Source organism: Apteryx rowi, unplaced genomic scaffold (genome assembly GCF_003343035.1).
Source record: "Apteryx rowi isolate R43461 unplaced genomic scaffold, aptRow1 scaffold_31, whole genome shotgun sequence".
Classification (NCBI taxonomy): Eukaryota; Metazoa; Chordata; class Aves; order Apterygiformes; family Apterygidae; genus Apteryx; species Apteryx rowi.
In genome coordinates, this window is record NW_020449530.1 from 2,150,224 (window position 1) to 2,177,847 (window position 27,624).

Here is a 27,624-nt window from a genome sequence, read left to right on the forward strand (position 1 = left end):
GTATTATAGACATAATGCTTCTCGTAGGTGTGCACTGTAGTTAACTGCCCAGTCAACATTTCCCCTAAAAGTACCACAGACTTCTTTGCAGAAGGAAATACCCATAGCATCTCAGATACCTACTGTATGGCAAACATTGATCAGTGCTGACTTCTAGCCACTTTGCCAATATAACACAAAGAGGCAAAAAGTCCCATGGAGACAATTGCACTCTTAGGATTGTTTAGGATAGCTTAATCCTGTGTGCCTATCATATCAGGAGTTCAGGTGTTTACAATATGAGTCAAACTTTGTATTTCATGGCCTTTAAACATAGATGGTGTGTTTTTTCTTTATAAACTAAGTTTCTGCCTCCTCCATTATTGAAACTGTATCTGCACTGCTAACTCTAGCTTTTATAGTTTCATCTAGGAATAACTGGGAACTGATGATAACAAATATTACTTTTGTTTCAAGAAGCAAGACTTCTAGTAAAGCCACAAAACTAAAATGTCCCTGAAAATAATGACCATCAATCTGTATTAATTTCAGGTCTCTGCTCACCATACTGTCTTTAAAGAAAGAAAGAAAGAAAAAAAAACAGCTCAGGAAATTAGTGAAAAAGCTGGCCAAATATCAAACAAAAGCCAACCGCTAAAGTTCAGGCTGCTGTAGGGATGCCATAAAAAAATGAGACCATCTGCAGCAGTCATGGTAGAAAATCATTTAGCAGTGAATATATGCCTTTTGGCTCCTGTTATTAGACAACTGATACCTGAGTTCTGAACGATTCACATCCAGTCATGCAAGTGATGCATGAACCCAGAAGTATGAGGATTCATTGGGTCTTTTGTAAAAAGTGCCTTCGGAGAAAATTCTGAGAACTTGCAGATAAGGTTTTAAATGAAAAAATGGTATACAGTGCAACAGGTGTCTTCATGTTTATTCCTGATATCGTTTATTCTCTATTTGCCCTGAACTACCCATAAGTCCTCTCAATCACACAAAGAGAGATGGCACTAAGAGACTGGAGGAATGTGAGGTAAACATGATAAAAAGTTATATTATATATAGCCATAGTTGAACGGTTGAGCAGTTTTGCCCAGTTCCTTTTCCAACTTCTGCTCTTCTTCACTATTTTATTAATTTACACCCTCATTTCAAGTAAAGCCAACTTTTGTGTTCTGGGACTCAGATTCTCCTCGTGTTATGATCTCTGCCCTTTATCTCAGGTGTTAGAAGAAAGCTAGAGTCACGGTTTTAATCTAAATGTAAGAGGATAAAAAGACAACTGTTAGCTGTTCCACATAGAGTATCTAATGCAGATAAGCTAAATCTTCAAAGGAAAATCTTGTACACTCTAACCCACTGGTGGGCAGAATGCAGTTTCAGGCTTGTGTTTAAGAGAGAAGCTGATGCTGATTAACAGAGCAAGCCTGCTTCAGTCCAGACTATCCTTTTGCGTGCTTTAGGTTGYCATGAGTTAAATTCCATCATGTATTGTAGCACAAGTCCTATTTACACTGGACTTCCTACCACCTTGGAAAACCAGGTGTCATAACATGCCAATCTTCAAATGTAGTCATAGTCTGGGTTAGCCCTGTACAGACAGGACAGAGCTGTGTTTGAATTAAATTCCTGGACCATAAGATAGTGCTGCAAAAATTGATGGCAACAGCTAAATCCAGAAAATGTTTTGTCTGATTTACAGTTCAAGACTAAATCCGATTTTAACTCTTTTAATATAATTGTATTGTCACTGAATTTCCTAGCACAGTAGGAATTACAGTATAGAAACTAAAGATATTGAAACTTCCAGAATTAGGGTAAAAGACGAGTTCATTCCATTTAAAATTCTGCATTTAGAGTAAAGATAATGTCACATTTGGACTAACATTTTAAATCATGATCTAGATCAGTATCAGAGTTAGGAAGGGGGCAAGAATTAGTATTAGGGTAAAATTCAGAACGAGGAGCAGTGCTGGCGTGAAGAGGTGTTTGTGAGGCCTTTCTTAAAAACCCATGAGTAGATCAGTGTAATGCCTTTGTAACCTTAATGCCACAGGTAAAGCACCCGATTATCTGTTTTACAAATACTTTTACATTAGTAATCCGGAGATGTATGAGATAGTTAACCCCTTCAAAGAGGGTCTTTACATGACATTCTGGTCAACAAAGGTACATTGCAAATCTTCAAACCAATAAGCCATGTGCAATCTTTCAATATTTTAATATTGATGGTAAGTCAACATTTACATTTGATTTAACTATGCCAGATAAAATCTCCTGTATCACCCACTAATACTGAGTTAATTAAAGCTCCATGCTAACAACCATGCCTTGACTATGTGGAACGACCAAGAAAAACAAAGATCGAACTAAAGCACCAAAGTCTCAATGTTGCTGGAGCACACGAGCAGGCATTTCAACTTAGCATTTTCGGATACGTACCCAGTACAGTACATCTGTCCAGCCCTCCATGGTGATGCACTGAAACACCGTCAGCATGGCAAAAGCAAAATTGTCAAAGTTCGTAATGCCGTGCTTAGGTCCCTCCCAGCCTGCTTTGCACTCGGTGCCGTTCTGACACTGCCGCCCATGTGCAGACTGGGGAGCACAAGGAGAGGGATCATCTTCTGCAGGTGTATCTTAAATGAGAGGTGGGGGAAAAAGGAGATGAAGAGATTTAATTGCTATTCGACACACTGATGAACACATGAAGGATATTTGTTTTTGACAAATGCATTTTGCAGTGAATTTGACAGATTTTTCTCAAGACACCCAAGAAACTGTATTAATTTTAATTGGCAGAGGGATGTTTTGTTTTGCTTCAATTTCTTTTTGTAAAAAAATGGCCAAGCTGCCAAACTTTACAATCAAAACTGAAATGTACAGTTTTTAATGCATATCCTTCTAACAGGAACAAAACTGCCCTTCAACATTAGAGGGAACATTAGGTCAAATTTATCGTGTTTCCTTAGACTGCACATTTATAACCAGTATTTTCATACTGCAGTCACCTGACAGACTGGGTTAATCATAGAAGGTAACTGCAGCATTGTAGGTACTGCTGTTGTAGGAGGCTGAGCCCCTGCAGTAGATGGGCTTCAGTGCTCTGGAGATAGGATGATATGATGCTGGGCCACTGCTAAATTACAGCAGAGAGCCTTTGGAGCTCTGCTCTTTTGGAGGTTAGAAGCTGTGTGGCATTTTATCAGTACCCATGTGGCACTCAGAAGTTCTGTAAGACTTTAATGCTTGATTATCCATCCTTTACTCTGTAGATGTGTTTCCAAAGATCTGTGAACCCATACAGCAAGCCTGCCTAAATGCTTTGGCATGTGAAAAATGCTACATAAAGCGTTTTTATAAGCACAAAACATCCCGCAATAGGAGCTTTTTTAATACAAGCCTAGTGATACATTTATAACAGATGCATGTATTCTGATCACATTTACACCAAGGCATGCCAGAAATAGCAATATTAGAATTAGATGCTGTAATGTGTAGGAATTGTGTAATAATTGCGTAATAAAAACAGTATAGAAGAAGATATATACACTTGGAAGATGTAAAAGCAACTCACAAGTCATTATGGCTCTAGCACCATTTCCGGAAAAAGAAATTTGCCAACATTATAACAGTAGAAAGTAAAGAACTTCTGAAACAACTTCCTCCTGAATGGTATTTTCTTGGTTATGAGCAGAACTGGGTCCTAGTCATTGGCACCCACAGCAGCATACCGCTGCTCAAGTTGGGTAAATCAAATGATAAAGAGCAGRCAATAAGATGGGTGAGCAAAAATACAACTGAAGAGACTAATTTGAAAGTTCTTTCCTGATGGATTTGGTGTAATTCTTCCCATGAACATACCCTTGCTTTCTTATTAGCTGCACTTCTAACCACAGTCACAGCCTGTGATTAAGAAAACAAAAAAGGGTACTGGCCCTCAATTAGATGCTCCTTTACCCTCATACAGGTTTAAAATGAAGATGTGTTTGGGAATTGGACTAATAATAAAATATTAGAGTTGTTAATTTCCACAATGCCAGCTCATTTCCAGCTTAGTCTGCTAGCGGGGAAATCATCACTACTTTAATGTTGCTTGAGCCTCTGGGAGATTCATTAAAAAACTCAGCTTGGCTTTTAGTGCTAAAGGACCACAAAAAGTCTACAGCTGTGTTCAGCAAAAATTGACAGTTTTGCTTGTAGCCTTGACAGGCCAGCAACTGAAGCGCCTAAGAACAGAAAGCTAAACTCTTGCTGTTAGAGGCAGTCTCTCTACATCAAAGCTGATTCACATCCACAGGGCAGAAGAGAGGAACTACCACTCTTGTGAATCCTCAAACACATACACAGTAGGGAAAAAGGCCACCCATTTCCAGAGCTAGCACAAATGCTCCATTATAAGGGAAAGGCCTCCCTYGGAAAATCTTTGTTTATTACCATCTTTCCTTTTCACCTATGCACTTGGTCAGAAGGCACCTACGAACTTGCTGCTTGGTCACTTTTCTAAAATCTAGCCTCAGGTGGCTTTCATTTCTCTTTGTCTGGTTTGAGCAGAGCATCTCCTGTGTCTGCTGTTGCTTCTGCAGTGCATTGCTATCCACACCCTGGCATGACTAAGTGACCATGATCTCTCCAACAAACAGAGCTTTTGCATATTGCCTCAGTGTCTTCTATTTCTTGGCTCACGTGCCCATAGCGTGGAACCCCATTCAAATGGTTTTCATTTCACTGAGAGGGATGAAATCAGGGAGAAGAAATGACATTAAAGACAGCAAACCAAATATTTAACCAGGAAAAGAGATCAATGAAGGAACTGGCCTTTATAATAAAAGTGCAAAGGGATGTTTCCATTCATCCTGCAGTTTTTGTTTCAATGCAAAAGGTAGATCAGCAGCACCAAATTATTTCTGCTCCCAGCACTTTGGGATCCTAACACATGGTTGCTTCATACTAGGTGTTGTTGTTTGCACTAGCACTCAGACTGTTATATGGCTATGTAAGAACTCCCCTGCAGAACAGGAACACCTGATACTCACTTTGCACTGGCAAAAATCTTTACATAAAAGACAGAAAACCAAGGAAGTGGGCTCCATATCATAAAGCATGCCCCTTACCTATTAGTCCCCCTTGTACATGGTAGCAGGTCTTATGCATCTTCCCCATGAATAACTCCAGTCCAATGATGGCATAGATAATTATGACAAACAGCACCAGCAGGGCAATATGCAACAAGGGGACCATGGCCTTGATAATTGAATTTAAAACCACCTGGAGACCTACAGAGAGAACAGAAGGAAGMACTTATCAGTGAGGGAACAAAACATAGAGAAAGCACCAATGGGAGATTATAAATTGCACAATAATATGTCATTTCTAACTCATTTCCCCACCACCACCAGAACTCATTATCTCGATGATGTAAAGACTTTAATTTACAGAGGACCTTCCCTCCAGAAGATTCCCAGTGTTTCACAATTTAACACTGTAGCCTGAATCACAGGCTAAAATAAAACAGGTATTACCTTACCTGTCACTGAAATGCCACCACTCTGGGGAGGGAATACATTAGCTATTTTGCCTGTTCTTGAAAACCAGACCTAAGGTGTTCCCCAGATAGTATTCAGCGGAGCCAAAGCATGGAAAAAACAAAGAACAACCAGAACTGAATCAGGACAAGAAGAACAGTGAGACATGTAAGAGGACAAATGCTGGGGTGCCATGGAGCTGCACCACAGAGTGTGGGGAGGGATGGCAAACTGAAGCCGTGTCCTTGCTCGGATTTTGAGTCCTTCCAGACATCAGACCAGTCTCAAGGAGAAGGACCACCAAGCTCCTCCTGACTGAGAGCTCCTGGCCCTCTTGGGATCTCCCTGAACTTTGGATCCACCTCATCTTACTTTAGTCTGAGTAGAGGGAGAGTTAGAACCAGCAGTGTTGGTTTTGCACCAAGATTTAGGGATGACTCTGTAACAGAGCTTGTCCAAGTCCCCAGGAAGGGGTACGAACAAAATGTTACTACACAGTTGTTAAGGCATGAGACTGGTATAATTCCTATTCCTGAGCCAGCCACACATTTCCAGAATGGCACTGGCAGAGTGACTTGTAGCCTGGCTTGCCAAGGTGATGAGCAGCTGCGCCCTCAGATGCAGCTGACACAAGCTGCAGATTCATGGGCCTCTCTGTGTCTCCTTCTCCTCACTTGTAAAATCAGAAAACAAAGCCAGCTTCATAAGCCTTGCATTTACGAAGGTCTTAAAGTTATTATTGCTGGTAACAGTGATGGCAAGTGCTGTCATTGTCATGTTGTTAATATTGGACGTATTGAGAGACCTCTAGGACTCTAWAGTCTACGAATAGCCAGATCAAAACAATTACAAGCTCACGATTTTGCAATGACTGAGAGCCAGAAGCCATTAATGTCTCTTGCTGTCATCTCCTCAGAGAAGTTGACATTAGCTACGATTTTTGAAAAATGTGAATCATGAGTTGTAAGTGTCTGTTATACCTCTGCCAAGAGAGTTTGCAATAACGATTAACTTTTAAAATCTATCATCTGAGATCTCAGATTTTCATTTTTTTTACCTTCCCCCCCCTTTTTTATAAATTTAAATACTGTCGAATAAAAGTGACACATTTCTTGACAAACACTTTCACTTGTAGGCAATCCACTTGTCAATTGACAGCTATGGCTGAGACTTTGCATTTGCTCACCAGCCATGATGGCATGCAGTAGAAACAATCAAAGGTGGCATTAGCTGTCAGGTCAACAAGATCATTCCCTGTCTGCTAGTAATCCCAAGCTGACTACTAGCATCCCTTTAGTCAGAGGGTTTTTTTCAGGTGTCTGCAGTCGGTTCAGCTATCTGTTAATGTCCCATACTACCATCCAAAGAGGGAGATATTCAGCATGTAATATTCTGGCTTTCAAGAAGAGTTCCTTAAATGAAGTACAATACTGACAGGATCAAAAATTATCCTATATCAGGGTGGGATGCTCTTTTAGCTCAGTTACGCTAGGTACTTACTTTGGATAGATAACCTCACTGGGGAAGAAACTATTGCTGTGATCACATGGGGCAGCCAACTTTTTTCCCCATTCTTCCTAACTGCTCACCTTAATGTCTACTAATTATAAATATATATAGAAAGTGAATAGCATTCCACATCAACATCAATCCACTACTTTACAGCAGAAGAGAATGTGAGGTTCACCAGAAAATGAAAACAATGTCACGCCTTTTCCAAAACAATGAAAACCATTAAAAGAAAGTTAAGAGTACAGATGTCAATGAATCTGAAGAAACCAAAACTTTGTAGATTAAAATATTTGTAGCTGCAAATAAATCTACACAGGAGCAAAAAAAGGCCTCCATTTTTAGTGATTTTAGGAGCCTCATTAATCCTAAATATAGCCAAGATTACAAGGTCAAGAGTTCTAAGACCAGGTCTGGCATTATCTACCCTTCATTATCATTATTAATTGATTTAACTTTCATCATAGGATTTACCCACGGATCTTGAGAGGGTATTGAGGACAGATGCAAGGATGATGAACAAAAAGCTCTCTCATTTTAAAATTGGGTTCATTGTCAACCACAGCATTAAAGTGCTGTAGCGTAGTGCGTATGTCCAGAGAAGATAATATGAGCACAAGCCAATGCTGCTTGTGTTAACAAAGCAGTGCTTGTAAAATCAAAGGCTTGCACCATAAACATGAGAGAGCAAGGTGTTTAGACAGCCAAGGGGAATACGCACCATCAGGAGATTTACAGGTGCTTCAGCTAGGTTAATTAGAGAAAAGCTTCTTGAGGATAATAAACCAACTTTGAAGAGAAGAGCTATTGAATAATGTTATCATGAATTGATGTGTGTGCTCTGCAGTACCCTATTAGGGCAGTCTGTTTTCAAATCCAGATGATTCTGCTAATTAGCAAGTAGTATATACATTACCATTAAATTATTCAGAGATTTTCTGAAAGTTTAAAACCACTAACTATGCAGCTACTTTAGAAATGCTCTCTCAGAAGATGTACTGAATGCTGCTTCCAGAGGGGCAAGGGATATATGCACATCACCATGCTCCTGGTATTGTTGTCAAGCTTATTGCTCCAGTATAGTTGCTGCCAGTAAGTTACCTTATTTTTTTCAGTTCAAGCAGCCACTTGCAACATGAATAGCTGTTGCAGGGAATGGAATGAGGAACCAGGCCTGGACAATCAGAAAAGTCTGTGGTGTAGAATGTGGAAAGGTGATGAAGAAGAATGAAAGGAACAGGGGGAGGGCCACAGACAGGCAGAACAAACAGAGACACTTTCTTTTTAGGAATAATCACAGGATCACAGAATGGTTGAGGTGGGAAGGGACCTCTGGAGATCATCTAGTCCAACCCCCCTGCTCAAGCAAGGTCACCTAGAGCACATTGCACAGGATTGCATCCAGGCGGCTTTTGAATATCTCCAGAGAAGCAGACTCCACAACCTCTCTGGGCAACCTGTTCCAGTGCTCTGTCACCCTCACAGTGAAAAAGTTTTTCCTCATGTTCAGATGGAACTGTCTGTGTTCCAGTTTGTGCCTGTTGCCTCACGTCCTGTTGCAGGGCACCACTGAAAAGAGTCTGGCCTCATCCTCTTGACACCCTCCCTTCAGATATTTGTATACATTGATGAGATCCCCTCTCAGTCTTCTCTTCTCCAGGCTGAACAGGCCCAGCTCTTTCAGTCTTTCCTCATAAGAGAGATGCTCCAGTCCCCTAATCATCTTCGTAGACCTTCACTGGACTTGCTCCAGTAGTGCCATGTCTGTCTTGTACTGGGGAGCCCAGAACTGGATGCAGTACTCCAGATGTGGCCTCAGCAGGGCTGAGTAGAGGGSGAGAATCACCTCCCTTGACCTGATGGCAACACTCTTCCTGATGCACCCCAGGATACCATTGGCCTTCTTGGCCACAAGGACACATTGCTGCCTCATGGTCAACTTGGTGTCCACCAGGACTCCCAGGTCCTTCTCAGCAGAGCTGCTCTCCAGCAGGTCAACTCCCAACCTGTACTGGTGCATGGGGTTATTCCTCCCTAGGTGCAGGACCCTGCACTTGCCTTTGTTGAACTTCATGAGGTTCCTCTCTGCCCACCTCTCCAGCCTGTCCAGGTCTCTCTGAATGGCAGCACAGCCCTCCAGTGTATCGGCCACTCCTCCCAGTTTTGTATCATCAGCAAACTTGCTGAGGGTGCACTCTGTCCCTTCATCCAGGTCATTGATGAAGAAGTTGAACAAGACTGGACCCAGGACTGACCCCTGGGGGACACCGCTAGCTACAGGCCTCCAACTAGACTCTGTGCTGCTGATCACAACCCTCTGAGCTCTGCCATTCAGTCAGTTCTCAATTCACCTCACTGTCCACTCATCTAGCCCACACTTTCTGAGCTTACCTATGAGGATGTTATGGGAGACAGTGTCAAAAGCCTTGCTGAAGTCAAGGTAGACAACATCCAGTGCTCTCCCCTCATCTATCCAGCCAGTCATTCCATCATAGAAGGCTATCAGGTTGGTTAAGCGTAATAATGGAACTTCCTGTGTTTCAGTTTGTGCCTGTTGCCTCTTGTCCTGTTGCTGGGCACCACTGAAAATAGTCTGGCCCCATCCTCTTTACACCCTCAACACATGCTTCAAAATGCTTCAAAACTATGCTCTGAAATCTGAAAAGTGCAGATCAGCGTTTGAACTGAATAGCAGCTCTAATGGTTGATCAGATGCATTTCTGCTCAGGGCAAGCAAAGGTGAATCAACCCCTTACAGGCAATCACAAAACCTTTTCTAGCCCATAGTGAGAACTTCTACATGCTTTTACATGCTCTTTTCCTATACACAGGAAGAAAAGATAGCTGAATTTACAAAGAAACCACTTCTCTGTCTCTGCTCATGCATGCTCCTAATGTCTGCACACTGCCACATGAAGATATCACTCAACATGGGTCCTCCTGATACTGGGGTAATGCAGTCCCCCCTACCAACTGCCTGTTGCATGCTGTAACACATCACCACAAACCACTGAGATTTTCTTCCTTGTGAGGACAGAGGACTGCACTCCTAGCAATGAGCCATGCAGCTAACAATCGTAATTATATTGGAATGCCTGGTGATATGATCAGGCTCAAAAGCTGGCCTCTGGATTTCAAGCAGATGATGCCAATAATGACCTCCCCACAGCAGAGCTGATAGCTGTGTTTTTACATTGCTTTACAGAGGTGAGCAAGCAATGCCATCATTGACTAACCATGAATGCAGAGAAACACAGAGCCCTGAACTTATGTCCTGGCAAGTAGATATAGAAAGAAGTGTTTTTCAAATATTTGGCATTCTGAATGTACTTATTCATTTGTAGAAGCTCCCTCCACGTGATAGACACTCTCCAGACATCTGTGAAGGCACAGCATCTGCCCTGAGGAGCTCACTCAGGGCTGGACAAAAAGATAACTGCACAGAGGTTAGGGAAAGTGCCACAAAGGGGATTGTTTACAGTTTTCCAGCTTGGTCTTTTCTTCTGTTAATAACTGAAGATCTTAAACAGCTCTTAGTATTTATTTTAAAAGCACTTCAGTTTACCTTTAAAAAAACCTCTTGGCTACATTCTGTTGGCTAACATTGACTCCATAAATGTTACAGTAAGCAAAACACGTTAATGCCATTCCCTGGGCTCACAGAATTTAGCATTTATTTACCCTGATAAAACATTTTAAATATTTATCACATGGTAACAACATTGATTTTTATGCCAGGTCAAGCCCTTTACAGCCTCTACAGGACTGTGTCCACCCAATGGTTTAGGGCACCACTGGAGACTAGGGGGGATGGAAAGAGGGAAAGAAAAGAGCCTGTACAATGCAACGTACATCTTTCTCAAAGCTAAGGGAAATACACTGTGTTGGGAATGCTGCAGGTGTTTTAGAGCCATTGTTCAGTGCTGTATGTTTCTCTCAGGATGATGCTCAGTCATGTGAAGCACTGGCTAGTGTCTCCTCAATCCAGCCAGTTACTGAAGAACATGCTTATCTGTAAGCATGTAAGTGTCTACACCTAAAGCAATGGGATTACCTACATACTACATTGTTTACTTACAAGCTTTTTTGGATTTCGACCAGTGCTCAGCAAGATGGCACAAAAAAAAGCACACCGGACCCAGCTGCTAAAATGCACTTGGCATTATTGTTCTGTGGAACATATCCAAGGAATATAATGGTAGGCTGGTCTCAGGAAAAAAAACAAAACAAAACAACCCCCTATACACATTTGGGCCTTTCCAAGCACAGTTCTCTCTTGCAGTTTCACTTGCCTTTAATTTTGGACTAAACTTGGTTAGCTGGATTTCTTGTTCTAATCATATCAATAGCCCAGATCTTCAGAGAAAGTACTTCCTGATTCTGCTCCTTCATTGGTTTATGCAAGGCTATCTTTTGCCTACACCATAATACTGCTTGAATCATGAGTATGAACAGGCACAGTCTCACACATATGACCTTCTAGGAGCAAGGGAGTAAGAATAAGAGGGAAAAGAGAGGACTCTCGACTCCCCCCTTCCTTCCCCATGCACACATACACACACAGATTTCCATAGCTAAACCAGTGCCAAGGGTGTGGGAGGTAATTATTTTTCTTCTAATATAGTTCAGAAGAAAACTACTACTTTCTGCAGCTAAGGAGAAGCAGGGCAGGAATTGTGAGTCAGCACAGTGCCTGAGTCAGATCACTTCTGGGAACCACTCTTAAGTGGTGGAGTTTATGCACCATCCCCAGGCATGAGCTAAGTCTACTGAGAAAGCACAGTTATTTCCAATGCTACACAAAGAGAATGCCATGACAGGATCTCCATTTCCAAAGCACAAGCTATGTAATCAGTAATATTCCCCAAAGTGAATGTTTATCATTTAATAAACATAGGCACTTGCTACAAAAATTGGAAAACCCTGAATATTCATAAATATGAAAGCTTTTATTCCAATTTTAAAGAAAGACTGCAAAATGACAGACACTTTATCACAAAAGGACCCACAGTCATAGTAAGATACCCAAGATGAGAACATCTGGAATGATTTTTGAGAGAAAATTTTGAAGACTTTCCTCACCAATGTTGCAAAGGGAAGTTAGATGACACAGTTCAGTTAAGGATAGTTGTAGAGTAACAATTCAGGGAGGTTGTCCTTTACTGTGTAGCTGGAGTCTGAAAATATTAGTAACAGATTGCTGGACAAAGCATATTCTGTAGGTATAGTGCAATGTTCTTGGGGCTGCAGATATCATTTCTATTTCATGAATAACAGAGAAGGTCTTGGAAGGCAGGGCATAGGATAGAAAACTGGCTGAAAGTCCTGAGAGCAAAGAAAAGCTAGGAAGGACACTTTTCAGTGGGTGGATAATGCCATTTAAACATATATGAACATACAATTCAAAATCATGTGCTGGATGAATGGAAAAAGAAAGTTTCTGCATCTGTTCCCAATATTCTCATTCCACTGTTTTCAAACCCTGTTTTCATTGACTTTGCAAACTGAAATCCACACACACACAAAAGGAAATTCATACAAATGGGCATGAGTATGTGAATATAATTGTTTTATATTTGTGAAGTCTTGCAATACTGCCCTTGCCTCATCCTCTGAGGCAAGAAAGGAATAGCAGAACAAAAACAAAAGCCACAACAAAACCCAACTCTTTCTTCTGTCTCTTTTCCTCCTGAGAAGCAATACATCTTCGGTGTTCTCTGCTTGTCAGAGTGACCTAACTTCAGCAGCCAAACAATACAGCTTGCCCTCAGCATGGTGGCCACAGAGCCCCAGCTTTCAGCTGTCTGTAGAGGAAGGCTGGATAAATGTAATGGCATACACTGCCTTAGGCTCTTTGCCTCTCTGCTGGAAGAAATCTCTAGTTCCACCCACAGCAGTGCCCCTCTCCCCTCCTGGAGGGGTTTAACATGTTTTTACAGCTTTTTGCTCAAAGGAACAACATGTCTGCTTTCTTCTGAAGTTGCTTGCTGATCAGAAGAGCCTGCTCATTTCTCCAGTCCCAACACATTAGGTAGCTCAACTTTAATCTCAATTTTATTCTCCAGACATGTGAGGTATTTCATCCTCGCTCAATTTGGCTGAGGATGTAGTCCAGGCATGATCTTCTAAAGACTTTCAAGGTAAAAACACGGTGTAGTGTCTCTCACATGCGGTTACCTGTGTATAGAGAAACAGCATGGAAAACAAAGCAGCAACAAATTGCAGGCTGAAAATTGCACATCATGGAAGAAAGACCATTTTGGTCAAGAACGCAAATGAAGTGCTGTAAATTATTTTTGAGGCTACCTTTAACAAAGCCCACTGTAAAGTAGTCTTACGGTGAGAGGGGCGAGGAGAAGGTCGGAAATTTACTGTCAGGCAGGAATTCGTAAAGATGGGCTATATAAGTAAGGTAGGTAGAGTGCACGCAGAAGCCCTGGCAGTACCCAGGCCCACAAGGATCAGCTCTCACCCCTTCCTGGGAAGTAGCCTTGATTTTCTGCTGTCTGAAGGATCACAGCCTTTCTGAGAAGACTGCTCTTGTGCTCATTGTGAAGGTTTTATCTGTAATTTGTCTATAATTAATCACTGTGAAGGATCACAAACAGGGAGAACTTTTATTCAGCCTCCCCCCTGCACAGCTATGCAAAACCAAAGACAGTCGGCCAGAAGATTGCACCAGTTCTCAGTGAAATGATCCATCACACTTCCATTTTATTTAACTTTTCCTTGCTCAAACACAGCTGCGTCATAGAATAGCCTTTCAGAGCCAGGCACAGGAGCAAATTTTGGCCCAGCTCTGTGCCACTAGATTCAGTGGGAAAACTTGTATAGGAACGTGTCAAGAAGCTGTACTGCCTTAGTCTAGTGGTCAAGTTAACACAAAAAACCCCCCAAAGTTAAGAAACATCTCAACTGGGATGATGATGAAAGAGCTTTCCTTCAGAAGTCCAAATGCAGTTTGTACACAGCTCTGAATGACTGCACACATTACTGTGTCCAAAGGATGTCCTTTTCGAAATAAGGAACTATGAATGCCTGTAACTCTGTTTAAAGCATCATAGTAAAATAAACAGGCTTAAAACCTGACTTGTGAATACACTGACATTTGAGTGGAGGACTAATGGCTGTTAGGTTAAAAATACCATTCCAAACTTGCCAAAATCTCAGGGTCATGAACAGTGTTATTTTTATCTGTTTATTCTCATAGCTTTCTAAGTGAGAGGACGTTAGTCCCTTGGGTTCATCACTAAATAAGCCTTTCTGTCTTCTAAATAATAAAGGTTATTTTAGTTGGCTGAGCTCCTTCTCCTGAAACTCCTCCTAACTTATCACTTGTGAATAGGCTTGAAGAAAGGTAAAAACTAGTAAGGTAACAAATGTTAACAGTGATCCTGCAAATGTAAAAGTGCATTCAGAGATTATTATATTACGGGTCTTTTTTGGAGAAAAATGTACTGATGACAGAAATAGATCCTTCTGAAACCCTGTGAGAATTAAACTCTTACAAGCCTATCATTACTGGTATACCATCAGCTATGCTAGTTTTCACCTTCTTGTGAAAGAAAATGTGTAACAAATACTAGCTAAACCCTAAAACATTTTAGATGGCTATCCACACAGAAGTACAGCATCATATATAACAAAAACAGGATACATAACACAGCAGAAGAAAACTCACACCATCTCAATTCTTGATAGTGCCTAATGAGCATAGTTGGGCTAACATCTAGATAGACATAGCATCACATTTTCAAAAGTACTGTCATGCAGGGTGTTCAGGAGTATTTTGGGAACTTAAAAATAGAAAGATACCTGACAGGGTACTGAAAGAATGAACGTATTCAAACCACATGATATGTGATCACCGCTGTGTTATTGTCTTCATGCACATGTGGGATTTGTTTTTGTGTTCTTAACCGCTGAAAATGCATGCTCTAATGAAAATGCATGCTTTAATGCTAAAATCCTTGAAAGTATATAGCCAGACAAATCTAAACAACTTTGCTTCTTAGTTTTAAGGGCTGAGTTTGGATTTAGGGACTTATTCATTCAGAGATTAATTAGGCTCACCTCAAAATATCTAAAACTCCAGCTTTTTGTTTTCCACACTAGTAAGACTGTTGCTTTTGATTTTTATAAATCTGATTAGTCTTCATAAAACTCGGTTTGAAGACATCAGATAATAAAATAGCTGTAGGGGAAAAAATGCCTTTTGATATAATAAACAGAACCCCTTATAGCTCACTAGGTAGCTCCAGTATGTTTGGACAAAAAAATTAATGGTTGCAGTTTTTGCAAAGTTGTATTTGTCATAAGAAAGAATGGTTCTTTACTGATATTTACTTTCTTTGTAACTTTATCACTTGCACAATTCACAAGATTTTTGTGCAGATTATTTATGTTTTGCTGGAATGCACTGGTACTAAATGTTTATTTATTTTGAATTTCCTTGTACATATATTAAGCTTTCAAGAGGGAATCATAGGGCTCTCTTTCTGCAGGAGTAGTGAAAACTGAACAGCTAAATTAAATTCTTTACAGATGCCAATGGATATCTGCACATACAAATCTGTGTGGAATTTGGCCCCCTCTAAGTAAAGTTTTTAAGTGCAATTAAGATCTCAACACTGAAATGTTAAAAGCAAGAGAGGGGGCTGAAGCTTGAACTGAAATTTTCAAAAATATTGGGAGAGTTGAGTTGAGATTCAATCCTAAATTCTGTCATTGGGCACTGTTTATACTAAACAGCTCAATTCAGCCCTTTGTAAATCCTCACCCCATTGTTTGTATGGACACATGGACATACTTGTTAGATTTCTGACCAAGGTATTCAACTTGATTAAAAGGAACTCTATTGTTTTGGTAACTGCCAGTATATATTAAAGACCAATGTACAAGAATAATCTATGAGAAAAGTATAAATGCAGAAATGTGCAAATAACTTCAGCATACCGCTGAGGAAAAGGAACTCAGTTATTGCATAAAAATCACTAAGTCCATTAGCCAATGCAAAAGAAGATAGAAATGTCAACCAGGCTGCTAGCTTAATGCGCTAACAATAACACAAAAACACAAAACAACAGATGATTCTTGTATGATATGTAGCATTTGCTTTGTCCTAGTTCTAATACCAGGTGTGCACTACTGCCTTCAAAAAGGCAAGGCTACTGAAAGAATATCTGATTAAAAGATCAGAAGCTTGAGAAAAATTTAGAGAGGAGGCTTTGTAACCCAATCTTGAAATAGTTCGAATTTCTACAGATCTTTCCACTCCTGAGGCTTCCTAAATTTCATTTTCTTTATGAAAAAAATGACCAAAATAGACTTTCGATAATGAACTATTTCTTTTATGCCATGAGCTATTTTCTGTCAATAATACTTCCAATGGAAAAAATGTTGAGCAGCGTTAGTATTACTAAAGTTGAGAAACAGATTCTTTGCAGAGGGCTAGCAGATGTTTTCTGAATGGTGATTGATGTGGCAGGACAAACCAGGGTAACATAATCTAAAATTGAAAAATTATGAGGCATAACTACAGAACTCAGACAAAATAGTTATGACAAAGGGTAACAAACATATGGGATAGGTTATTGGTACATGTGTTAAACAGGGATTGGATTTGCTTCTGGGAAAAGAGTAGCATAAGAAAGATAGCTGATATCCTTCCCTTCTGGTAGGAAAAAAACTTTGATAAAACATTAAACTGGGCAGGTTAGGTGGGCTGAAGTTTGCCTTTAGTCAATATAACTCTGTGGTCAGAATAACAAATTATTTGTTCTATCAGTTAATACTTTAAATACAGAAAAGTTTATTAGCTGTTCATACCAGTCAACATTCCTGTGCTCTCAATAAGCACAGTAATATCAGGCAGACATAACTCAGCAGACAGTAGCTGATTTGATTAAGGTCTCTAGTAGATTTACAGAGCCATTTAAATCTTTAAATATATTTACTCAAATTTGCCTCCTATCAGCTATGTGTACTTTGTGTTTTTTTTTTTTTTCTCCTCCTACAACACTTATACAAGTAGCAATATTGGTACAAATCCAGATCATCACTGAAAAATAATTTGTTTGGAGGCTAAACAGGAGACTAAAAATGCATTCACTGGTTGAGAGAAATAATTGAATGATCCATTAGTCTGTGCCTTGCTGATATTTTTATCATGCTTTGTTAAAATAGAGCACAATGATGACTAAAGGAATCTAACAATGCTTTGGAAGGCTAGGATGAACAAGGATGATTAATTAAAATGGTGCTAGAGTCACTGGAACATCTGTGTACCTCCCTGTGTCCTGAGCAAAACACTATTCTATGAACTCTCTTATTTCCCAGTTCCATGGCAAATGCTAGCCCTAGTGTGTTAGCCGCTTCCTCCAGAGAGGGTGAGAAAGCTTCTGGTATGTTCAAAAGTCCAATAACAGATTAACAGACACCAATTCATTTTAGAGAAAACAAACATAGGACTTCAATTCATTCCTTACAAGTCCTGAAGTGATCAATGCAAAATTTAGCCATTTGAAATCAGAAATGAAATGCAACCACACTTGATGCTAAGCTTGGGACAACATCAGATGAAGTAGAGAAGTCATCAGGGAGAGAACATAAAAAGAAAACAGAGTGGATCATGTCTTTGCTATTTTGACCTGAAACAGTAAGATGCTCCCTCACCCATCTTTGGGATAGCGACTGACAGCAAGTGAGCAACTGCGAACCCAACACACTGCTGCCAGTAACAGTTAGCTACGGYCTGCATGTATACTTCTGCTCCTGTATGGTCTGGGCAAACACATGTCTAAACAAGGATGCAAACTCTTTCTTAGAAGACAACACATGGCATTTGTAGATTTTTAGGCCCCTTAGGACAAGCCTGTTGATGGCACAGACTCTCTCATAGAGCCATGCCCTATGCCCATTCTGAATGAGACCTCTGGGCACCACTTGAAGAATAAAAAAATGGTGCTAGAGAGAGAGTCTGACACATCCAGAACACTTCTGAAAAATCTCCTACTGAGCCAAGCTAGTGGTTCAGACTATCTCCATGTCTGTTCTTTGATGTCAGCGTGGGGTTTATTTTCTTCAGCTGGAAAGGACTGCCTACACCCTGATGTGGTCCCACATTATGGTGCTGGGATATTTTTTGTTTTGCTCCATCATGAAGACGTTTAATAATCATTCCAGCATGCACAGTAACTGGTAGGGTAAAGCCTGACAGAGTTATTTGGTACATTCGTAGTTACTGCTATTTTTAAAAGACCTACACAGCAAAGATSAAACAATAAATATTTCCCTGTTTTCATTGGCATTCCYTAAATATGAGAGAAATCTTTATTACAACAAGAAGTCTGTGCCTCTGTGAGTAATCTTCCTTGCTAAGATAAACCTCTTGTTGCTACACTTGAGTTAACCTCTTCTGTCATAAATTACATCATTTTGCAGGTTGCACACCTCAAAGAAATATGATTTAGATCCTGACTACATAAGCCCTACTCACAGGAATGATCTTCACCTATGGGAGATGCTATGCTGGAATGAAATTACTCCCCTGAGTAGCAGTGACCTAAGTAAATAAAGGACTTGCAAGCCCGTGAAGAGTTTTAAGTTAAATATGCAGAAGTAAGCTTAATGAGGACATTTGGTTCAGGCTGTTCTCTCCTTTTTTCCCCCTCTTCTTTCCCATTTGTACTGAAAGCACAACAAACTGGCCACTTGAGATTAAAAACAGCTAGGCAATGACATGGGAAAGGTGATGCAACTTGTCCTTATGCGGTGTTGTGTGTGCTGGAGAGATGGTACAGATGGTTGAGCAGTCTTGGTCAAGAATGAAGGAGCACGTAAGAAATCTGCATGACAGCACGTTTACTACAGCTTTCAGGGCCCAAGAGAAAAGGAAGAAACTGGGCTTGCCAATAGCTGACATTATTAAATGCAACAACAACAAAGTTTAAGGCAGTTTAAGGTTTGGAAGCCAAATTTTGCCCAAAGGTATTTGCAGCAATTCCCTCTATTGTCAATGACCCTTGATCATACAGGTACAAAGGTAGACAATTTTTTTCCAAGGATATTGGCTCCTCCATCTGGCTTAACTCTTTTGTATCTATGCAGACACCTTTCATACTTGATAACTTTGATCAGGCCACTTCTCGTGTCTCCTCACAGTTCATACCACACTGAAGGCAACCCAGAATCCTCCTTTCATATGAAATTCACACCACAACCTCACATGCATCAAAAGGGTAAATTTAGGCCCCTAGATCCACCAGTGACAGAATAYAAATGCAAACAATGTGCAAACCAGATGAGGGCCAACCCTGCTTTGCCAGAAGCGTACACATTTTGAAAAAAAGTGTTCTTGACTGCCAGTTAGTATTTGCTTAAGACTTAATATGTACTATTCGACATACAGAAACAGACAGTGGCTCAGATTTCTCTGCCATAGTCCAAAAACACATGGCTCTCAAAGAGGCATTATTTTGGATTTCCTCAATTCTGTGTATTTAAAACCTCAATTACATTATTTCCTTAACTATATAAAGTAGCGTTAATTTCCTTAGGCTGTGTGGAAAACAGAGAAAATACAGTTGAAATTTTTGATTGTGCATTCAAAAAAAAAATCCAAAATGCAAGCCAAATAACTGCATTGAGTGTGTTATTTCAATGGTTGCAAATATGGAATCATTGCAACAGATTCAGCAGTGGTGTTTCAGTGACTGGGTAAGGAATGACAGGCACAGTGACACAAACAGGAGAGGAATTACAGGTGAAACAGTCAGATGCAGGGGATGGAATAAGGTGAATGTCACAGCTGCACGCTGAGACATGGAAAGAGCTGAGAACACACACAGTTGTTCTAGGCCCCATCTTTAGCCTCCAATAAAGTTATTCGGCACACCCAAGTTGACATGATGCTACAAATGGGAAGAATGAGTTTCCCCCGGGTGAAGAAATTCCAGGGTAGTCAAAGATCACCATTTCTCTCTCCCTGTTTTATACAGGACAGGCAGAATTTAGGGGTTCAGGAGCAGCATACCTGCAGCAGGAACTGGGCTCTCTGCTTAGTGCTTGATCCTTATCTACTGGCATAGCTTTCTCCACGCATCAATTAGAGTGGCCTTGAGTGCTTCAATTACACTTGAGTTCATGTTGGCCTCTAGACAGGTTCAGCTTTACAAGGATTTCACAAGAGAGAGGATGTTATGCCTGTTCTCTCCCCTGGTTAGGTACACTGCCTCCAAATCAGGTGTAGCTGGAGATTGAACCTTCAGTATAGCACCATTTTCCAGCTCACAGCACTAAGAGGCATTCTGATACACAAAAAAACAACACTTTTTTTTTTTTTAATAAATCATTCAAGAGCAAATTCAGCTTCCTGAATGAAAATCAAACATGAGACAGAAAATTTGCTTAGAGTTACCTTAGGAGGACCACGATAATGAGTTTGACATGTCTCTGCTGTACTAAACCCTGCAAGTCGCTCTAAGTTTTGCAGTAATCCTGCAGTCCCTTCATATTTTTCTATTGGTGGGGGGAACTCTGAATTATGAGATCACACAGAGAGAAATCACCTATAATTTGAAATTATTAGATTAGATCATATTCCTTAAAAAAGAGGGAAAAAAGTATTGCCAGTTTTAGAGATAAGAACAATCTTACTTGGAAAATGTGGACTGCAGCTTAAACATCTTGTAAATATTTGTAAGCCTTTTTCTCTTAATTCTACCAAAAAACTGACTGTGCGGTGTTCCACTCACAAAAACTAGACAGAGAAAAATCCAGCGCTATCATCCCCTGGGATTTCCTTGCTTCACCTATCTGCACTGATATGGGAAAATAACAAACCCAAGTGGATGACTTTGCTAATCCAGCATCTTGCAGATGGGCCAAATAAATTTCCTCATGCATGACTCTTTTTAGAGGCACCCTCAAGATCTTTTTAATCTTTCATCTTGGTTGCAGTATGTGGTGAATGTGGTATCATATATAAACATCTAAATGACTCAGCTCGATCAGGACATTGCARGTAAATACAGAATACTTTGCCACATGTTATGAAGTTTAAAGACACAATCTGATTAATGCTAGAGAGTTTTGGATAAGGATGGAAGATGACTGTGGTAATGAGAAAACACTGCAATGAACACAGGGTAGTGAACATTTCTGGGACTGAGAAAGCAACGTAAATTCTAACAGCTGTAATAAAGAAGAACATTTCAGGGCAAATGATGACTGACTGCTGTAAGATAGACCAAAATCTAAAAACATGTCTAAATTTTTCATTCACAGATGCACCTTGTCTGAAGGTCTTATCTCATTTTAACTAAAAATAAAGATTCAGCAAGTTACATGCTGTTGTTTCACTGACAGAAAGATATTACACTGTCATGAGGAAGACCTGGCTTAGGTTCCTTTGCTCATATTCTGTTTCCCAGTTATGCAATCACTGCAAATCTAGTAGGTCATGCATGTACTGGTGATAGATACCTTCCCACTCTGCTTTTGAACAATTCTCTCCAGCAAGAACTCAGAGAACCACCAATGAAGCTTGAAGACAGCACAGGCTTAGCTTTTTGTGGTTCTTATTAAAAAATAAAAGAAAAAAAAAGATGGTAAATTTAATAGAAAAGACAAGTTTCCTCTCCAACTTTGGTAAAGATATTATGTTCTTCTGCCCACGTGCATCTGGTTGGTCAGCGGAGGATCTCACTGACAATACAAAAAGTACGAAGCACACCACTTACTGATTAAATTAGATGGCATTTGAAGTCATCTAGAAGAGCTTATAAATTAAGTTTGGCAGATATCAGATAGGCAATAGCTAATGGCAACAATGTAGTTACATGAAAACGAAGTACAACATATAAAGAGCATGAACAGAATGTATGAGGTGATATAATCAAGCAGCACGAATTTACTTACACGAAAAGTGAATAGAAATGGAATTTATTAAGTGAAATGGGCGTGAGTTAGCATATGTAGGAGTAACTGATTGCCCTTTCCAATAGTCAGGAGTGATTTTTTTTTAATTGGATCATGCTTCTTCACTGCCAAATTGGATGGGTTTTCTTGCCCTCCTCAAGCACAAAAGGTTTAAAATAAGTTTTAAAATGTTTAATAATGTAAAATGGAGATAGAAAAGTAATCAACCAAAAACTCCTGACACAAAAGAGCTATGACTTGATTCCCTTGATTCCCTAGAAAGCTTTGCAATGGCTTTACCCCTGCCAAAGGAGATACTGGATAACAGTTTCCAAGCCACTAAAGTGATTATGTTTTGGTGTACATGCCGATTTTGCACTTGTCCACTTATGCACACCAGAAGAATTGTTTTCCTTCTCTCTCTTTTCTCAAACCAATATATTGATCTTAATGCCACATTAAGATGGATGCTCTAATGCACACGAGGAGTTCTTTTTACCAGGAGGCTGTTCTGGTAGAATAACAGGTATGCTGGAATAAAGTAAGTACTAAACGGATTATGTTATCATGACAGTTAACAGAAGCATTGAACAGTAGAACCTGATGTGTGTATCAAAGATCTAAAGGGCTTACATCTAATTTTTAAAAGTAACTTACCACTTAGAAACCTAAATCATTCATATGCTTTTGAAAATGTTCACCATTAATGGTAAATGTTAACATCAAGCTAAACAGATTGGGAGCAGATTATACTTGTAGAAGCAATACAACTTTAAAAAGAGTTAAAAATGTTTTGCTCAATTATCTGTGTTTTTATTTTATTTTGTTCATATAGCAACAGTATGCGTTGGGATGAGAGCTGTAGGAAGCATCTAACTTACTGCTCTGCCGTACACCTCACACAGTTACAACAAAAACGGTTATTCTTTCCACTTTGATAGAAGATTTCAAGAAAGGAGCTCGAACACTTATTAAAAAAAAAACAAAAAAAACAATCCCTACTGCACTGCTTGGAAATGTGTAAATACTAAACATCAATTACTAACGACGTAATGGGAACTCAAAGACATTAAGTTACAGCTGTAAATTCAGTGAAAGTCTTTCCCACGGTGCTGCAATCACTTTTGTGAGCTAGGTACAAAATGTCTATCTCATCTTCTAAACAACATGACTATCTCCTTTCTTATCACAGGTGGTCTTGTGAATGCCCATATAATCATAAAGAAAAAAATACTGTCTGTTCTCTTAAGGATTATGGGATATTTATGCCCTATCACAGTCATCTTCAGTTATGGTCTTTAGGCTTTGTTGAATTAATGACCTCAAATCCCTTTGATTTTAGGAGGCACTAAAGTAATTTGGGGCCTGGGACAGTTTGATCTTAACAAAGGTTGTCAACGGTACCTTTACCTTTCTGCCTGCGGATGAACCAACTTGTTTTCTTGCAGATCAACCACTGTGTTGAATAGTCCCTGAATTCTTCACTACATAGCTGAGAAGTTTTCTGGCATGAGATAGCCTCATCCTGGGGACTAAGCAGGGATGGGACTGACAGCAAAGGGATTCTCAGCTCCCATGCTACTGTCCTCTACCCATCTATCTGAAGCTTTCAGACACCCATGCTGGCCCAGATGTGTAGCATGGGTAGCCAATATGAGGCATATAGAATTAGAAGCCACTTCTGAAAGTGTTTAGCCTTGAACTTTTACTTCCACTTGTCCATCTGTAAAACCTAGATAATTGCCCCTTAGAGGGCAATTCATATGTTTTTTTCACCCACTTCTAATCATACCTTTGTGGAAACTCCATATTCTGAAACAGGTCATTAAATATTCTAAACTGAATACAAAAGATGCCTCTATTAAACTGAATTATTTCCAATGCATTGAGCAAGAGAGAAACAATTCACACAGACTCTTCTTGACTCAGAAAAAATGATTCCCTCCTCACTGCTCCCATGCCACCAGTCAATCTCTCTGCCCCAGATTATCTATTTCCCAACCCCAATCCCAATGAGTTTGTTATAATTTGCATACAAAAATTCACCATGTGCTTCACAATTTTGGTTTATAAAGATCATTGTGCTTTGCAAATTTTTTTTCCAAGTTGTGATAATTAGATCTGGACCTCAAGCCAAACAGCAGATGTTGGGCTTTCCTCACAGAAGGCAGCTGCCAGTGACCCAGAAGATCAGCTCTCATAAATTAGATGTTGCTTCCGCACCCCTTCAGAGTCTGTTAAATGAGAATAAGCTACAGTACACRTTACATTTATGTAATTTTAGGACAAATCTGAGTAGGTAATCTCCTCACAGTGAAAAAATTGCTATATTTTGGAAGGTGAAGGAAGCAAAAGGCAGTTTTTTATGGATGGCGAGGCACAAGTGCAATGTTGATAACTCATGTACCAGCATTTGTAATGTTATCTCAGGGACAGATTTGGAATGGGACACAGAGATTTGACTTCCAAATCTCTTTATTAGCTTATTATGTTATAATGTAATCCTGCAATGTGCTATTTATGGCTGGCTCAGGCAATGTTATCTGAAGGCCTCATGAGAAAAATTACACACTAATACATATGGATTTGATAACATCTATTAGGCTAATCAACAGGTGTTTGGTACAATACAAAAATACACAGTGAAGACTGAGGCCATGTTAGCTACAGATCTAAACAGGCTTTCTAAAAGCCACACCAGCCCCGAATAAGGCTGGTTCAATAAATACATCCCTGGYGAGAACCATAAAAATTAAGAGAGGATACGTCTATCAGGTCAAGTTGATGGTTTGCCTGCTTCACACTGGACTGACATCTGATTGTCTAGACCAAATAATTGTTAGTTTGCATCTGGCTCCTTGCCTCTCTTCTGGTGCAAACTGAATACTTCCCTTGATGAGAAAACCCACAAACGGACTAGAAGACAGACTATGCTGAGATCAAGATCATACGTGCATGTGGGTATGAACTATGCCAGATTTGGCTCCCTCAGCTTCCTCCTGTCCTCTCAGAGCACCCTACCAAGACTAGTGCCCTCCCAGATGAGTGGTTGTATTTTAAATGGATGCATATTAAACAGAACCTAGAGTGATGGGATAGCTTTCCTGTGCACAACCTGTTTACCTGAAAGGGCCCTGAGACTTGTAAAAGTAAAATGTAAAAAAGGCAAAAGTAGTAATAAAAGTCAGCTTGCACCCCTTAGTTTGGAAAACACATGTTGCTCTCAAAACAGCTAGAAGTATAAGCACAGCTAAACTCAGCCTATGTCAGAACAACTTTCAGACCACATCCCCAGCATCAGCTGCATCTCACCAAGAACACTTGGGTTCACAGATGTTTAAATCTGAGGCTGGTCACTTTGYGCACCTTCCTCCTACCAATGGGTGGGAACACAAAGAGAAAACGTCAAAAGACTTAGATCAGAGAACGACTAGAAAAAACAACAAAACCTTGATTTACAGCCAGGAATTAAGTGGGTGCCAGTGCAGACCAAAGAGCACAGGTAGAATATGCTATATGTGACAAACCCCACCAAGGGCAGAGCTGCGTTTTGCACTGACTGAAGGTTTTGCATGGTGCCTGATTTTCTGCACACATCAACCCACTGCGGCAGGTTAGCACACACACAGGTGGCATGATGTTTGGTCCGCATCAGAAGGAAAGGTCCCTAATTGACTAATGGACAGTATTTACTTTTCTGTATTTGCTACTTACCCATCAACACCCAAAGCAACCCCAGGCTGGGCACAAGCTAAGGCCCTACAGAYGAGTTACCAAGCATGGCTGTTTTGTGAGACCAAATAAGAGTGCTGTCAATTGCTTGAGCATTTTGCTTTTATTAATGCTTCAACTCTTCCCACAGAGATCCTCAGTTTYCATTTAAAAAGTTTCTACCCTTCATGGTTGTGGAGAAAAGCTGAAAACATGGCTCCAATATAACCTAATGGATCAGAAAACGAGCCAAAGAAAAAGAAATTCACGTTGATTTATTTTGTAACAAATAAATCATGATCTTTAAGCTAATCTCAAAGAGTTTATGGTAGCCTGACTCAAGGTTTTTGAATGACTCCAGTTAGAAGTACTTAAATAAGATATCCAACTAGCAGGCTCCCTAAACAAAAATGAACAAAGCTCTTTCCACAGCCATTCTGGAGAAGAACTCCTTTCACAGAATCACAGAATCACAGAATGGTTGAGGTTGGAAGGGACCTCAGGAGACCATCTAGTCCAACCCCCCTGCTCAAGCAGGGTCACCTAGAGCACGTTGCACAGGATCGAGTCCAGGCGGCTTTTRAATATCTCCAGAGAAGGAGACTCCACAACCTCTCTGGGCAACCTGTTCCAGTGCTCTGTCACCCTCACAGTGAAAAAGTATTTCCTCATGTTCAGATGGAACTGTCTGTGTTTCAGTTTGTGCCCGTTGCCTCTTGTCCTGTCACTGGGCACCACTGAAAAGAGTCTGGCTCCATCCTCTTGACACCCTCCCTTAAGATATTTGTACACATTGATAAGATCTCCTCTCAGCCTTTCCTTGCTAACTACCTCTGTCATTGCTATCAACACAGAAATCAATGACAGCTTTCAGCTAAATCTCTTTCCAGAAGGCCAACAGGTCCATTCTAAAACAAACTCTTGAGCCAAATGATATGATCCTCCCATATTGTGATGTCCATATTCCACCTCTGCGATGGAATTAACAGCCTTCTAGTTACTCAAACCTTCCTTGCAAATAAGAAAATGGATGTCAGACTATGAAAAACTGCTTGAGGACTTCCTCAGAGTCATTACAAATGATTTAAGCTAATACAACTAACTGAGAACATAATTGTTTCATTGCCCTATGTACTGCTGGTTCTAAATTGTTCCCAGCACTCTCGATCAGGGCATCACATGCAAAGAAGAAAATGCAGTTTTAATGAAAAAGGCTCCCCTCCCTCCAAAATCTATAAAAAAGACCACTCAGCATTTCCATCAAGGTCAAGTATTTGTAATACCCGCAATGTACCATGACTTCACAGTTGTTTAAAGCATCTAACATAAATGAAATGACTCAAAGAGACTATATTTTAATTTGTTAGCTTGAAATCTTGAAAATCTTGAATCTCCCACTTCCATTGCTTACAAAGTTTGGATGATCAAATCTGACACCTCATGCAACTTCCATTCTCCCTCAGCTTTGGTTTGGTCATCTTTTGATTAATATCATATCTATCATGAAGCTACACTCACATGAATATACCTCCTTCACACACCAAAAAAAAATCTGCATCATGTTGCTTTGTTAAAATCATTACACAGAAGGATTACCCCTGCGTCATGCCATGACATGCACACACATAAAAGAAAAACAGTGATGTTACTTACTAGGAACTCCAGACACCAGCCGTAAGGGACGTAATACTCGGAAAGCTCGCAGTGCTTTAACATCGAATCCGGCACCTTTTCCTCCTATTGAATTCCCCCCATCTGCTTTGGTTGCTTGTTCTAAAATTGCACTAAAAAGCCTGTAAAAAGAAAGAGGAAACAAGCTGTAGGCAGACAGCAAGGCTTGGGCTAAACAGGAACAGAGATCATCATCATCCTATCACCCAAACTATCTCACAGACCTGTGAAGAGTGCCACACATCTCACTTGACTTTCACATATGGTGGAGAAAAGAGACAGACTCGTCCCATATGCAATA

At 40.1% G+C, this 27,624-nt stretch overlaps 1 protein-coding gene across 1 annotated transcript in view; it reads right to left on the reverse strand.

Annotated features, from left to right (window-relative positions):
• The window catches only part of CACNA1C (calcium voltage-gated channel subunit alpha1 C), a 492,904-nt gene that overhangs the window by 169,781 nt on the left and 295,499 nt on the right, over window positions 1-27,624 (reverse strand). The window contains 3 exon segments of the mRNA XM_026070402.1: window positions 2,431-2,627; window positions 5,103-5,264; window positions 27,306-27,445. Coding sequence (XP_025926187.1) covers window positions 2,431-2,627; window positions 5,103-5,264; window positions 27,306-27,445 — 499 coding nt within the window.